The 15,758-nt window shown below is 42.6% G+C and overlaps 1 protein-coding gene across 3 annotated transcripts in view; it reads right to left on the bottom strand.

Annotated features, from left to right (window-relative positions):
- Window positions 1-15,758, bottom strand: part of LOXHD1 (lipoxygenase homology PLAT domains 1) — a gene marked incomplete at both ends in the record, with an annotated part of 201,528 nt that overhangs the window by 110,736 nt on the left and 75,034 nt on the right. For all 3 annotated transcript variants that reach the window (XM_079941781.1, XM_079941782.1, XM_079941783.1), the window contains 2 exons: window positions 9,653-9,813; window positions 11,230-11,384. In XM_079941781.1, the coding sequence (XP_079797907.1) occupies window positions 9,653-9,813; window positions 11,230-11,384 (316 nt within the window). The remainder of the gene's footprint in view (window positions 1-9,652; window positions 9,814-11,229; window positions 11,385-15,758) is intronic.

Genomic DNA, 15,758 nt, shown 5'->3' with positions numbered 1-15,758 from the left:
CAACACTGTGGTCTCTCCCATCTCTTCGCTCTTGCCCTCCCCCACTAAGCACATGATCATACATTCCCATGGGACCTTGCTGTCAGCTGGCTGTTAGCTACCATTGACTACTACACATAAAATAGATAAGCAACAGGATCTACTGTATAACATGGGGAACTATATTCAATATCCTGTAATAGCCTATAATGGAAAGTAATCTGAAACATATAATTGAATCACTACCTGAGACTAACACAATATTGTAAATCAACTATACTTCAATTAAAAAAAAACACTAGCTGACAATTAAGTTGTTATGCTTCCCATGAGCTTTCATGCTGTGAGTCTAGAACATCAAAAACCATCTGAGATTATAAGACATTAAGGTACAAACTCATGGCTTTGATGACAGGGTAAGGGAGAGATTTTGGGGAGCAAGGGAGTGCTGACTAGAGCTCCTCAATCAACCTCTGATTGTCCTGCTGAGGTCACTGCAGCATCTCCCACAGACTTGGAGACCACAGAGGAGGAGGCAGTGATGTGGCCCTGTCAGTGTGCTCACAGGGACAGGGAGGGTGGATAGTCAGCAGGCCACTGGCCATCGCAAAATCCCATCTGCTCTCCCTTCTTTCTCTCCACCACTTCTCCATCCCCAGGCCCTCCCCAGCAGCAGAGGAAACCATGACTTGTCATTTCAGTTTCCACCTAAATACTTGCAGGATATTAATAGGTATTTCCAAATATAGTCATTTTCTTTCAGCTTCAAACACTTCAGCCCAGTTTCAGAGTGAGATGTTGCTAAATGGATAAGCCAGTCTGTTGGAGATTTTATTACTCTTTCTCTGGGCTCACAAAAATGTGCAAGTATGCACACGTGTGCACACACACGTACATACATAAACACACACACAAACACATGCACACACATAAACACATGCACACACACATAAACACATGCACCTAAACACACACGTACACACGTAGGCGCACACACACACACATAAACGCACACACATCTACCATAGCTAAGATGCTCACCACTCCCTGATCCTGGCAGAGAAGTTCTGATAAATAGGCCTGGTTTGTTCTCCTCTCCCAGGGAGTAAAATAATAGCTCAGGTGAAGAAAGAAGCAGTTTGTGAGCCCAGGTTCTACCTCCAGGTTCTTCAGAGTCCTCCTGGGTCCTGAAGCAGCAAATGCCATCACCACACACCTCACCAAGATATCAGAATCCATTTTCTAAGCCTCTTAGATAGCCTCATCCACCAGAGGGCAGACAGCTGAAGCAAGAAGAACTACAATCCTGCAGCCTGCAGAATGAAAAACACAATCACAGAAAGATAGACAAAATGAAAAGGCAGAGGATTATGTCCCAGATGAAGGTACAAGATAAAACACTAGAAAAACAGCCAAATGAAGTGGAGATAGGCAACCTTCCAGAAAAAGAATTCAGAATAATGATAGTGAAGATGATCCAGGACCTCAGAAAAAGAATGGAGGCAAAGATCAAGAAGATGCAAGAAATGTTTAACAAAGACCTAGAAGAATTAAGGAACAAACAAACAGAGATGAACAATACAATAACTGAAATAAAAACTACACTAGAAGGAATCAATAGCAGAATAACTGAGGCAGAAGAACGGATAAGTGACCTGGGAGACAGAATGGTGGAAATCACTGCTACAGAACAGAATAAAGAAAAAAGAATGAAAAGAAATGCAGACAGCCTAAGAGATCTCTGGGACAACATTAAATGCACCAACATTCTCATTATAGGGGTCCCATAAGGGAAAGAGAGAGAGAAAGGACCCAAGAAAATATTTGAAGAGATTATACTCAAAAACTTCTCTAATATGGGAAATGAAATAGCCACCCAAGTCCAGGAAGTGCAGAGAGTCCCAGGCAGGATAAACCCAAGGAGAAACACACTGAGACACATAGTAATCAAACTGACAAAAATTAAAGACAAAGAAAAATTATTAAAAGCATCAAGGGAAAAATGACAAATAACATACAAGGTAACTCCCATAAGTTTAACAGCTGATTTCTCAGCAGAAACTCTACAAGCCAGAAGGGAGTGGCAAGATATATTTAAAGCAATGAAAGGGAAGTACCTACAACCAAGCCTACTCTACCTGGCAAGGATCTCATTCAGATTCGACAGAGAAATCAAAAGCTTTACAAATAAGCAAAAGCTAAGAGAATTCAGCACCACCAGGCCAGCTGTGCAATAAATGCTAAAGGAACTCCTCTAGGTGGGAAAGAGACTAGCAACTTAAAACAACCCTGTACATATATAGACTGCTATATCAAAACATCATGGGAACAGCAAACCCAAAACTACAATAGATATACACACACAAAAGAAAAAGCAACAGAAACACAACACTAAAGATGGTCATCAAACCACAAGAGAAGAGAACAAAAGAGGAAGGAAGGAGAAAAGGCCTACAAAAAGAAACCCAAAACAATTAAGAAAATGGCAATAGGAATACACATATCGATAATTACCTTAAATGTGAATGGATTAAATGCACCAACCAAAAGACATAGACTGGCTGAATGGATTTGAAAACAAGACCCGTGTGTATGCTGTCTACAGGAGACCCACTGCAGACCTAGGGACACATACAGCCTGAAAGTGAGGAGATGGAAGAAGGTCTTCCATGCAAATGGAATTCAAAAGAAAGCTGGAGTAGAATACTCATAACAGACAAAATAGACTTAACAATAAAGACGGTTTTAAGAGACAAAGAAGGACACTAAATAACAATCAAGGGATCAATCCAAGAAGAAGATATAACAATTGTAAACATATATGCATGCAACATAGGAGCACCTCAACATATAAGACAAATACTAACAGCCATAAAGGGAGAAACTGACAGTTACACAATAACAGTGGGGGATGTTAACACTCCATTTTTATCAATGGACAGATCATCCAGACAGAAAATTAATAAGGAAACACAAGCTTTAAATGACAAAATAGACCAGATAGATTTAATTGATATTTATAGGACATTGCATCCAAAAACAGCAGATTACACTTTCTTCTCAAGTGCACATGGAACATTCTCCAGGATTGACCACATCCTGGGCCACAAAGCAAGCCTCGGTTAATTTAAGAAAATTGAAATCATATCAAGCATCTTTTCCGACCACAATGCTATGAGATTAGAAATGAACTACAAGGAAAAAAAACTATGTAAAACACAAACATATGGAGGATAAACAATTTGCTGCTAAACAATTTGCTACTTAACAACAAATGGATCACTGAAGAAATCAAAGAGGAAATAAAAAATTACCTAGAGACAAATGAAAATGAAAGCACAACCATCCAAAACTTATGGGATACAACAAAAGCAGTTCTAAGAGGAAAACTTATAGCAATACAATCTTACCTCAGGAAACAAGAAAAATCTCAAATAAACAAGCTAACCTTACACCCAAAGCAACTAGAGAAAGAAGAACAAACAAAACTGACTGAAAGTCAGTAGAAAGAAAGAAATCATAAAGATCAGAGCAGAAATAGATGAAATAGAGACAAGGAAGACAATAGCAAAGATCAATGAAACAAAAAGCTGGTTCTTTGAAAAGATAAACAAAATTGATAACCCTTTAGCCAGACTCATCAAGGACAAAGGGGAGAGGACTCAAATCAATAAAATTAGAAATGAAAAAGGAGAAGTTACAACTGACACTACAGAAATACAAAGGATCACAAGAGACTACTACATGCAACTGTATGCCAATAAAATGGACAACCTGGAAGAAATGGACAAATTCTTAGAAAAGTACAGTCTCCCAAGACTGAACCAGGAAGAATTAGAAAATATGAACAGGCCAATCACAAACACTGAAATTGAAACTATAATTTAAAAACTCCCAACAAACAAAAGTCCAGGACCTGATGGCTTCACAGAATTCTATCAAACATTTAGAGAAGAGCTAACACCTATCCTTCTGAAAGTTTTCCCAAAAATTGCAGAGGAAGGAAGACTCCCAAACTCATTCTGAGGCCACAATCACCCTGATACCAAAACCAGACAAAGATACCACTGGAAAAGAAATTTACAGGCCAATATCACTGATGAACATAGATGCAAAAATCCTCAACAAAATACTAGCAATTCAAATCCAAAAATACATTAAAAGGCTCATACACCATGATTGAGTGGGATTTATCCCAGGGGTGCAAGGATTCTTCAATATCCACAAATCAGTCAACGTGATACACCACATCCACAAATTGAAGAATAAAAACCATATTATCATCTCAAAAGATACAGAAAAAGCTTTTGACAAAATTCAACACCAATTTATGATAAAAACTCTCCAGAAAGTGGGCATAGAGGGAACCTACCTCAATGTAATAAAGGCCATATACAACAAACCTACAGCTAGCATCATACTCACTGGTGAAAAGCTGAAAGCATTTCCTCTAAGATCAGGAATGAGACAAGGATGCCCACTCTCACCACTTTTATTCAACATAGTTTTGGAAGCCTTAACTACAGCAGAGAAGAAAAAGAAATAAAAGGAATCCAAATTAGAAAAGAAGAAGTTAAACAGTCATTGCTTGCAGATGACATGATATTATACATAGAAAAGCCTAAAGATGCTACCAGAAAACTACTAGAGCTCATCAATAAATTTGGGAAAGTTGCAGGCTACTAAATTAATACACAGAAATCTGTTGCATTTCTATACACTAACAATGAAAGATCAGAAAGAGAAAGTCAAGAAACAATCCCATTTACCACTGCATCAGAAAGAATAAAATACCTAAGGAGACAAAAGACCTAAGGAATAAATCTACCTAAGGAGACAAAAGACCTGTACTCCAAAAACTATAAGATGCTGATGAAAGAAATTGAAGAAGACATAAACGGATAGAAAGATATACCATGCTCTTGGATTGGAAGATTAAATATTGTGAAAATGACTATACTACCCAAGGCAATCTACAGATTCAATACAATCCCTATCAAATTACCAATGGCATTTTTCACAGAACTAGAACAAAAAACCCTAAAATTTGTATGGAGACACAAAAGACCCCGAATAGCCAAAGCAATCTTGAGAAAGAAAAATGGAGCTGGAGGAATCAGGCTTCCTGAATTCAGACTATACTACAAAGCTATAGTCATCAAAACAGTATGGTACTGGCACAAAAATAGACCTATAGATCAATGGAACAGGATAGAAAGTCCCGTTATAAACCCACGCACCTATGGTCAATTAATCCATGACAAAGGAGGCAAGACTATACAATGGTGGAAAGAAAGTCTCTTCAACAAATGGTACTGGGAAAACTGGACAGCTACATGTAAAAAAATGAAATTAGATCATTATTTAACACCATACACAAAAATAAGCTCAAAATGGATTAAAGACCTAAATGTGAGACTGGACACTCTAATACTCTTAGAGGAAATCATAGTCAGAACACTCTCTGACATAAATCACAGCAATATCTTTTCCAATCCGTGTCCCAGAGAAATGGAAACAAAACAAAAATTAAAAAATGGGACCTAATTAAATTCAAAAGTTTTTGCACAGCAAAGGGAACCATAAACAAAATAAAAAGACAACCCACAGACTGGGAGAAAATATTTGCACATGATGGGACTGACATGGGATTAGTCTCCAAAATTTACAAACAGCTCATGCTGCTTAATATCATCAAAACAAACAACCCAATCAAAAAATGAGCAGAAGACCTAAATAGACATTTTTCCAAGGAAGACATACGGATGGCCAAGAGGCACATGAAAAGATGTTCAGCATCGCTAATGATTAAAGAAGTGCAAATCAAAACTACAATGAGATATCACCTCACACCAGTCAAAATGGCCATCATCAAAAAATCTACAAACAATAAATGCTGGAGAGGATGTGGAGAAAAGGGAACCCTCCTACACTCTTGGTGGGAATGTAAATTGGTACAGCCACTCTGGAGAACAGTATGGAGTTTCCTTAAAAAACTGAAAATAGAGCTACCATATGACCCTGCAATCCCACTCCTGGGCATTTATCTGGAGAAAAACATGGTCCTAAAGGATACATGCACCCCAATGTTCATTGCAGCACTGTTTACAATAGCCAAGACACGGAAGCAACCTAAATGTCCATTGATAGATGAATGGATAAAGAAGATGTGGTACATATATACAATGGAATATTACTCAGCCATAAAAAAGAATGAAATAATGACATTTGTAGCAACATGGATGGACTTAGACATTGTCATACTGAATGAAGTGTCAGACAGAAAAATATCGTATGATATCGCTTATATGAGGAATCTAAAAAGAAATGATACAAATGAATGTATTTACAAAACAGAAACGGACTCACAGACTTAGAGAATGAACTTATGGTTACCGGAGAGGAAGGGTGGAGGGAAGGGATAGTTAGGGAGTTGGGGATTGACATGTACACGCTGCTGTATTTAAAAAGGATAACCAACAAAGACCTACTGTATAGATCAGGGGGGAAAAAAAAAGAATCCATGTTCTAAAAACTGTGTGAACTCTTAATTGTTTGGGGGCATGGAGAGCCCTGGGGTATGTCAGAGGCTTCAGCTCCTAGTCAGCCCTACAATCATCAGCAGCAACAGCATCGCCTGTGTCATCAGCAGACTTGGCTCCTTTCAAAGTGCAACCGGATTTCACCCTCATAATCACCGTAAGACACTTGCTGGTTGGGAAGGCACAGAAGACCAGAGAAGTTAAGAGCTTTGCCCAAAGTCACATAGCAGGTAGGTGGCCAGATTCCTGGCCCTTGCACCACGCTCGTGGCAATTCAGCCAGTGTGGACACTCAGACTTCTTCCTCATCCCCTTTTCACATTCCCCCTCTTCTTCCTCACCTGTCCCAGGGCTCAGTCCTCATTTTCTTTATCCACACTCTCCCTAAAGGATCCCCTCAATTTCCCTGACTTTAAATTCCATCTCTATGCTCTCATTTCCTGAATTTATTTCTCAAGGCCTGACTCTGCCTACTTGATGCACAAGCATCTCAAAACTAACATGGCCCCACTGGACCTGCAGAGTCCACCCATCCCCAACCCTCAGCCCTCGCTCCCCAGGCTTCCCATTTCGGTAGAGAGGGTGACCTCTGCCCACCTACTGAAGGCAGAGACCTGGGGTCTCCAATTCTCCTCTCTCTTAGTGGCAGGTCCTATGAACTCCACCTCCAGGATCCACCTGTGGTGTAGCCCTTCCCCCCACCTTCGCTGCCACCACCTGGGGCCAGGCTGCCAAGTTACGGGCTGAATTGTGTCCCCCCACAAGGAAAGATCTGTTGAAGCCTTAACCTTAGTACCTCAGAATGTGACTTTATTTGGAAATAGTGTCCTCACAGAGGTAATTGAGTTAAAATGAGGTCATTAAGGTGGGCCCTCATCTAAAATGACTGATATCCTTATAAAAAGTGGAAATCTGGACACAGAGACAGACACATACAGAGGGCAGACAATGTGAAGACAGAGGGAGAAGATGGCCATCTACAAGCCCGGGAACACCTGCGGTTGCCAAAAGCTGAGAGGCGTGGAGCAGACCCTGTTCAGAGCTCCTTCGGGAGAGCATGGTCCTGCCGACACCTTGAGTCTGGACTTCTGGCCTCCAGAACTGCGAGGCAAAGTTCTGCTGTTTAAGCCACTCAGTTTGTGGTACGTTGTTACAGCAGCCCTAGCAAACTAATACATACAGTCATGGACCCCACAACACCTCCTGCCATTCTGTTTCCTCTCTGGACTCCCTACCACCTGTCCTCCACGCAGAAACCAGAGGGAACTACCCAAAATGGAAGAGCCCCACCAAGCCCTCCTGATATGGGCCTCTGCCCACCTCTGACCCCACCAGGTGGCTTTCTCCTTTGTCCACCTGCTTTGGTCTCATTGGAGCTCTAGAACCTTCAAGCTCTTTCCCCTGGCACTCTCCTTTTCATCCTGCAAGAAGTCAGCCTAAATGTCCCCATGAAGACAGACCCACCCACCTTCTCCATCTCTGACCCACCCTCTCCATCTCAGCGTGGCCTCTCCAGCAGCTGCTGCCACCACTGTGCGTTTCCTCCAGCCCACTCCTCAAAGTCAGCAATTGTGGCTTTCTTAGTGTATTCGTTTGCTTATTGTTTAGTTCCCTTCCAGACAACAAACTTCATGAAGACAGGGGGCAAGCGTATATAAATGCTTCATAAATATCTTTTGAGTGGATGGGAATAAAACAAGGAAGCCTGGTCCATCCAGCATCCCAGCCAGGCAGCCTCCAGGTCCAGCAGGGAGCAAACGGGTCAGTGTTGAGGAGAGACCAGAACTCTCCCACCCCCTCCTTCTTCATGCTCCCTCCCCATGTGCCAGGCAGCCCTTACCAACCTCTGCGAACCCCCTCCTCAGTCCCATGCCTCTCATCACTTCCCCGGCCTGGATGACCCACCCTCCCTTCTCTTCACCATCCATTCACTCTCCCATCTTCCTTCCAGGCCCAGGTCCTGTCTGCCTCTCTTGAGAAGCCTTCCCTGGCTCCCCAACCCTTACTCGGAGCCTCTTTCTGTCTATTAGTGCCACTGACTTGGAACTGCCTGCATCATTACCTATCTTTCCAATGTAATCCTCTTAATACTAACAGTGGCCATACTTTGAAGACTGTAGATGCCTTTGTCATGGACGAAAACATTTCACAATCATTGTGCCCTGGGATTGCCCCAGTGGCCCTCCATAGCTGGGAAGCTGCTCTTCCTGGGCTGGTGTGGTGGTAAGCAAATCAGCTGTAGCAAATGTGTCTGCATGCACATGTGTGCACGAGTGCGTCTGTGTGCCTGGTAGAGAAAGAGCAATGCATTCGCTGCCGGGCTGTTAGGCAACCTGCCCCCACCCACTCCGAGGAGGGCTGCCCTTAGGCGAGAAGCCTGGGCCAGCCCTAAGGAAGTGACCTTGGACACGCACGCAGCACCTCGTCCATAGGTGCAAGACTCAGCTTGGGCCTGGGATTTGCAGAGCCTCGTTGATCCAAAGCTCCAGTTAAGCGTGTACCTCCCAGACATTGTACGGGTGAATGGGAATGGCCAGCCAGACAGCACAAACAGTGCTGGTATTGTTCCTCATTATAGAAATGTCTCTATCAGGAACGTTTGATAGAGCCCAAACTGGCTGTGAAAGAAATCCAAATGCTTAAGACAAAAGAGAAAAGAAACTTTACCTCACTAGTAAGCTGGGATAAGGAAATGAAAACAAAGTAAAATATCTTGACAAGATATTAAAAGGGAAAAGATGTGGTAGAAGGCCATCCAAATGGGGAAAAAATGCACCTATAATTCAAAAGTTTAGTTCAGCATGTAACAAAGCCTCTGAGGTAACTCTCAGTTAAAGTCTGAAGTTGCCATATTTTATCACTGAAAAATGCCAGCATTTCGGTAATTAATAGACTTCGTAGCAGCACCACACTGGGACACCAGTGCTGTTGTTCCATCACCTGTGTGTGCTGGGGGTGGCAGGGATATGAGGCCCAGGTCTAAGTGCCACCAGCAGGGCCACCTCTCTTTCTGGACCAACTATATCCTTAAGCTATGATTTTGCTCCCTGCACCTGGAATAGGCTGAGTCTTCCCAAAACTAAGGCCCATAACCTAAGCTGGAGAAAATCAAAACAGACAGGACTCATGTACCTGAGACAAGGGAACTCCACGTTGTCGCTCTCGGGCTGCCCCTCCTCTCTCACCAGCACCCGATCCAGGAACCAGCCACTGCCGCTGCCTTTGCCGTCGTGTCTGACCCTCACCCGCCTTACCTTCCGCATGGTGACGGACTCAATGGTGAACTCATCGGCCTTTGTGGGGAAGACAGCAAGGCCAGTTAGACGGTGGCTCCCCTGGGACTCAAACACCAAGGGAAGACACAGGCCCAGAAATCCTAAAACCCATAGCCAATGGGTTGGGCTATTGGTCTTTCACAGGTGGGCCAGGGGCTACCCATAAAGAACAAATTGCACCTCTCCCTCAATTTCTCCCACTGGACTATGTTCGATGTCAAGTTCCCAACAACTGAGATCTGTATTTTTGGATAAATGATGGCCATTCCCTGTGATCTCCTTTTAAAAGGCAAATCCCCTAGGAGGATTAATATATTAAGCTGTTATCAGTCACTAACCATTTATCATGAATTAATTCCTTGGTTAATCTCCTCTGGCTCCTTGCTACAGAAGGACACTGGCTCCCTTTTGAGAAAGGGAATGATTAGGGGGACCAGTGGTCTTATTAATTTCACAGTTTTGCCTGCCAGTGAAGCAGCAGGAATGCAGCAGGGGCTGCAGACTTGCCAAGTCTACACAAGTGTACCTGGGGCCCTCTGGGAACAGGAACTCGAGGGTGGGATTCATGAAGGAAGGAATCAGAAGATGTAGAAAGAGAAGAGTAGGAAAGGGTGGAGAAAGACCTCCACTTGAATTCCAGGGCTTGCCCTGCCCTTGCTAAGGAAGAGGTGGCAGAGGAAGGAGAGGACCAAGGCTTACCAAATCTCTTCACCTGATGAGCAAACTTGGGTCTCACATTATTGAACTATGACTCTTGACTGAGCACCTACTGTGTGCTGAGGGCCACGTCTGCTGGCAGGCAGTACATGTGTCATCTCTAATCCTCACAACAGCCAGCCACAGGTAGGCATCCTTTCCCCCATTTCAGACGCAAGGAAACTGAGGCTCAGAGAATGGAGGGTCTGGCCCCAATCCTCCTGACTCTTTCCCCATTGTTTCACACAGCCTCCCCAGTAAATCCAGGATGGTTGGGGAAACCAAAGGGATCACCCAGCATGTTTGTAATGAGGCTAGGAATAGAACCCAATTCTCCCACTTCCATGTTTAGCGTCTTTCCTGATTTCTCTTTCAAAAAGGAAATGAACAAGTTGCCGCCAGTGGTCATGCCTAGTGGAGATGCAATGTTCCTTCAGGTGTCCCAGCTTTCAGCATGCCTGGGACCTTCAGTCCACACATAAGGTGCCCAGCTTCCTTCCCTGCCCACCTCAAGTGTCTTCCTGCTCTGCCCTCTTCTCAAAGCTAAGGTGTGGGCCAGCTCCCAGTCTTAGGAGCCTGGTGGCTGTCATGCATGTAGTTCCCTGTTCGCACACCCAGAGACAGCCTCCCTGATGGCCGAGGCACCAGTACCAGTGATCAGCTCTACTTAGAGCAGGGAAGATAAGGGAATGGGAAGGGGTGGGGCAGGGCTGAGGGAGGTGCACTGCTGGAACTTACGTTGCCCTTCACAAACAGGTCGGTGTTATTCCTGCAGTTGTAGAGCAGCCGCTCCCCCGTGTCCCCCACATCACCAAAAAGGCAGAGGTAGACGTTGGCATCCGTTCCCGCACCTTCAAGTTCCCCAGTGCACACTGTCACGCGGTACCGGGCCACTGGCAGGCAGAGAGAGGGACACAACTAGCTGGCAGGCCCCTGCTCTCAGCACTGGCCCTGCTGCTCCCCACCTCTGAGCACTGCCTCCCCCTCTCCCCCCGGCTCTCATCTGGGCTGACCTTGCTCATTCCGCCAGCTGCCTCACACCAGTCAAGGGCCAGCTCATCTGCAAATCTCTTGCCCAGACAGACCAGAGGTTCCCAATCCTGGCTAACTGTCAGAATCCCATGGGAAACTTTTATAAGAATTCAGATTCCTGAGCACCACTTCAGACTTCTCAAATCTTAGTTTCCAGAGTGGGACCCCTAAAACTGCATTATTTACAAGCTCCCCCAGGGGACTCTGGTGGAGTTGGCAGTGTTTGGGGACCACAGGTCTAATTCAAACATTTTGGCACTTGATTCCATCCAACCCAGTAGACTTTTTGCCTTAGGTTGTCCTCCAATTCATGAGTCCTGTCTTATTAAGAAAAGTAAGATAACTTTTCTTTTGAACCAGAACTGAGCCTTCCCTTCTCTTCAGAACTCCCCAGTGCTATGGACATGCCAGGAAGAGAAGCAGAGAGAAAGGCACAAAGTGCAGCTGCTATGGGAAGGGCAGCATCTTCTTCCCATGTTGAAAACGTACAGTGGAGCAGGCAAACCTGCATCTGGCACATAAGGCCTTACTTCCTAAGCTAAAAGTGAAATTCATTCATTCATTCATTCATTCCTTTGCCCAATATCTGTTTACTGAAGCCTAGTGAATGGCAGGCATTATTATAGGTGCAGGGATTCAGCAGTGAGCAAGACAGACTCCTGTTCAATGGCACTTATATTAAAGTTGAGAATGGAAGGGTGGAGAGGAGAGATGGACAGTAAAATCATAAATCATGAACAGGAAAATTTCTGAGTTGTATCTGTATCAAAGATAGTATAATGGAGTGATGCCACAGGGTGTGATGGAAGTAGGGAGGTGTACAGTAAGGGGGTGAAGATGATTTAGAGATGCAGAAAAGCTTGCTGCAAGGAGGCAAGGCTTGGACTAAAATGTTGGTGATAGGAGCCAGCCACAGGCGTAGTGAGAGAAGAGGGTGCTGGTAGGTGTGAAGCCCCAATTTGGAGATGAGCAGCTATGTTTCAGGAGCAGAGAGAAGGCCAATATGGCTGGAGTGGAGGGAGAAGGAGGGGATGAGATGAGGCCCAGAGGAGGACAGGGTTAAGGTAAGACATGTGGCTTCCTTTGTGTTTTTGTTTTTAATACAACAGGAAGCCTTTATAGGGCTTTAGGCAAGGAAGTAACTTAGTCTGATCTATGTTTTAAAGAGCATTTGGCTGCCATGTGGAGAACTGATTGTAGGGGAAGAAAGAGTGAATCAGAGAGGCCAGTTAGTGGAAAAATTACAGTAGTCTAGAAAAGAGAGGAGGACGCCTAGGACTGGGGGTGCAGTGGAGATGGAGAGAAGTTGGTAGATTAGAGATATATTTTTGAGGTAGAAACAACAGTACTTGTTGATGGACTGGATAGACAATTGAGGGAAAGAGAAGAACCAGGGACGATTCCTAGGTTTCTGGCTTGGGCAACTAGGTGAATAGTGTTAGCAACAAGCCATAGGGACACTTGGGGAGAATGATGGGTTTGGAAATAAAAATCAATGGTTGTTTATTCATTATAAATTTGAGATGTTTATTAGATGATCATAAAAAGAGGTCAAGATGGCAGTTGAATATGTGTGTGGAGGGTCAGGAGTGTTGACCTGACTTTGGTCATCATAGGCATATAGATTCCATTGAAAGTCACAGGACCAGATGAGATCCCCTATGGAGAGGATGCAGACAAGGACTATAGAGGGATACAAACATTAGAGGTCAAGCCCAGGAGAAGCTAGCAACTCAGATGAAAAGCAGCAGTCAGTGAAGCAGAGGGATTTTGCTCTGAACCTAAAACTGCTCTAAAAAGTCTATTTTTTTTAAATGAAGGGAATATTAAGGCATTCCCAGATAAACAAAAACTAAAAGAATTCATCACCATCAGACCTGCTCTACAAGAAATATTAAAGGGAGTCCTTCACATTGGACATTAAACAGTAACTTGAACACACCCAAAGACATAAAGAGAACCAGGAAAAGCAATGACTTAGGTAAATATATAGACAGTATACTTTAATTTTTGTTTGTAACTCTTTTCCTCTCAAATCTTATATAAAAGACAACTCCATAAAGCAATAAATGTAAAACTGTATTGGTGGGTTTATAATATGTACAAAGATACAATCTGTATGGCAATATAGCACAAAGGAGGTGAAAAGAAACAAACCTACACTGGAGCAGAGTTTTTGTATATTATTGAAATTAAGCTGGTATTAATCTGAACTAGAATGTTATAAGTTAAGATGTTAATTATAATTCCCTGGTATAATTCCCTAAGTATAATTCTTCCTACTAAGAAAATAACTCTCACTATATATACATATACATATATGTATATATATTAAAAGAAACAAGGGAACTAAAATGGTATTCTAGAAAATATCTATTTACCACAAAAGAAGGAAGAATAAAGAAACAACAAAAAAAGAGAAGATATATAGAAAGCAAATAGCAAAATGGCAGACATAAATCCTGCCATATTAGTAGTTACATTAAATGTAAATGGACTAAATATTTCAATCAAAAGGCAAAATATGGTGGTAATCCTGCAGAGACAGGATGGGTCTCCCTACTCCAAATTTGCTCAGCTATCAAGGCTGATGATACCACACATGTACCAAGAGTGAATATAAAATGATTACTCACATAATGAGCAGTTCTGGGGAGAGCATGATAGGCCCTCAAGCAGGTCCAAAAATGGCTGGAGACAGCAGAGAGGGATGACTGGTTTGACATTTTATGGTGGTTAAGGGGTGAGAGTTTCTTCACATGGGTCCTTGTATGGCTTGAACTTTCCACAAGTGTGAAGGAAGGGAGCATCCAGGCTTTCTTACCAAATTGCCCAGACATGAGGCAGAAAGCTACTGGTGTAACTGGAAAGCTGTCAGCAGTCAAATATGAAAAAGAAGTCATACTCCTTATTACACAGAGATTGGCAGAATAAATAATACATCTAACTATCTGATATATGGAAGAGACACACTTTAGATTCAGACAGAAATAGATTGAGAGTAAAAGGATGGCTCAAGAAGAAATAGACAATATGAATAAATTTATAACAAGTAAAAGATTGAATCAGAATTCAGAAAGCTACACATGAAGAAAAGCTCAGGCCTAGATGTCTTCACTACTGAATTTTACCAAACATGTAAAGAAGAATTAATACCAATTCTTCTCAAATAAAATAGAAGGCAATACTTCTGAACTCATTTTGTGAAGCTAGCATATCCCTGCTCCAAAACCAGACAAAGATACCAAAAGAAAAGAAAACTACAGACCAATGTTATGAATACAGATGCAAAAATCCTCAAAAAAATATTAGTAAAACAAATCCAGCCCCATAAAAAAGAACTATACACCATGGCAAGGTAGGATCTATCCCAGGGATACAAGTTAAATTTCTGAAAATCAACTAATGTAATATAACATATTAATAGAATAAAGAAACAAAAATCACATGATCATCTCAATAGACTCAGAAAAAGCATTTGACAAAATTCAACACTCTTTCATGATGAAAAATCAACAAACTAAGAATGAAAGGGAACTTCATCAACCCATAAAAGTCATCTATGAAGTACCCACAGCTGACATCATATTTAATGGTGAAAGAGTGGATGCTTTCCCCCTAAGATCCGGAACAAGACAAGGATCTCTGCTCCCACCACTTCTCTTCAACATGGTATTGGAGGTTTTAGCCAAGGCAACGAGGTATCAAGATTAGAAAGAAGTAAAACTATCTCTATTCATGGATGACATGATCTTGTATATTGAAAATCATAAGGAATTCACTAAAAACTATTAGAACTAATAAGAGTTCAGCAAAGTTGTGGAGTACAAGATCAATACAGCAAAATCAACTGTATTTCTATTACCTTGCAATGAACAATCTGAAAAAAAATTAAGAAAACATTTCCATTCAAAATAGCATCAAAAAGAATAAAATAGGGCTTCCCTGGTGGCACAGTGGTTGAGAGTCCGCCTGCCCATGCAGGGGACACAGGTTCGTGCCCCAGTCTGGGAAGATCCCACATGCCGCGGAGCGGCTGGGCCCGTGAGCCATGGCTGCTGAGCCTGCGCGTCCGGAGCCTGTGCTCCGCAATGGGAGAGGCCACAACAGTGAGAGGCCCGCGTACCACAAAAGAAAAAGAAAGACAAGAAAAGAATAAAATAGTTATGAATAAATTTTTAAAAACAAGTGAAAACCAATTAATAAGTCATGGAGATGTAATGTACAGCATGGCA

The sequence above is a fragment of the Stenella coeruleoalba genome, assembly GCF_951394435.1.
Source record: "Stenella coeruleoalba genome assembly, chromosome: 14".
In the NCBI taxonomy this organism is placed as follows: domain Eukaryota; kingdom Metazoa; phylum Chordata; class Mammalia; order Artiodactyla; family Delphinidae; genus Stenella; species Stenella coeruleoalba.
This window is presented reverse-complemented; position numbering and strand designations above follow the sequence as displayed.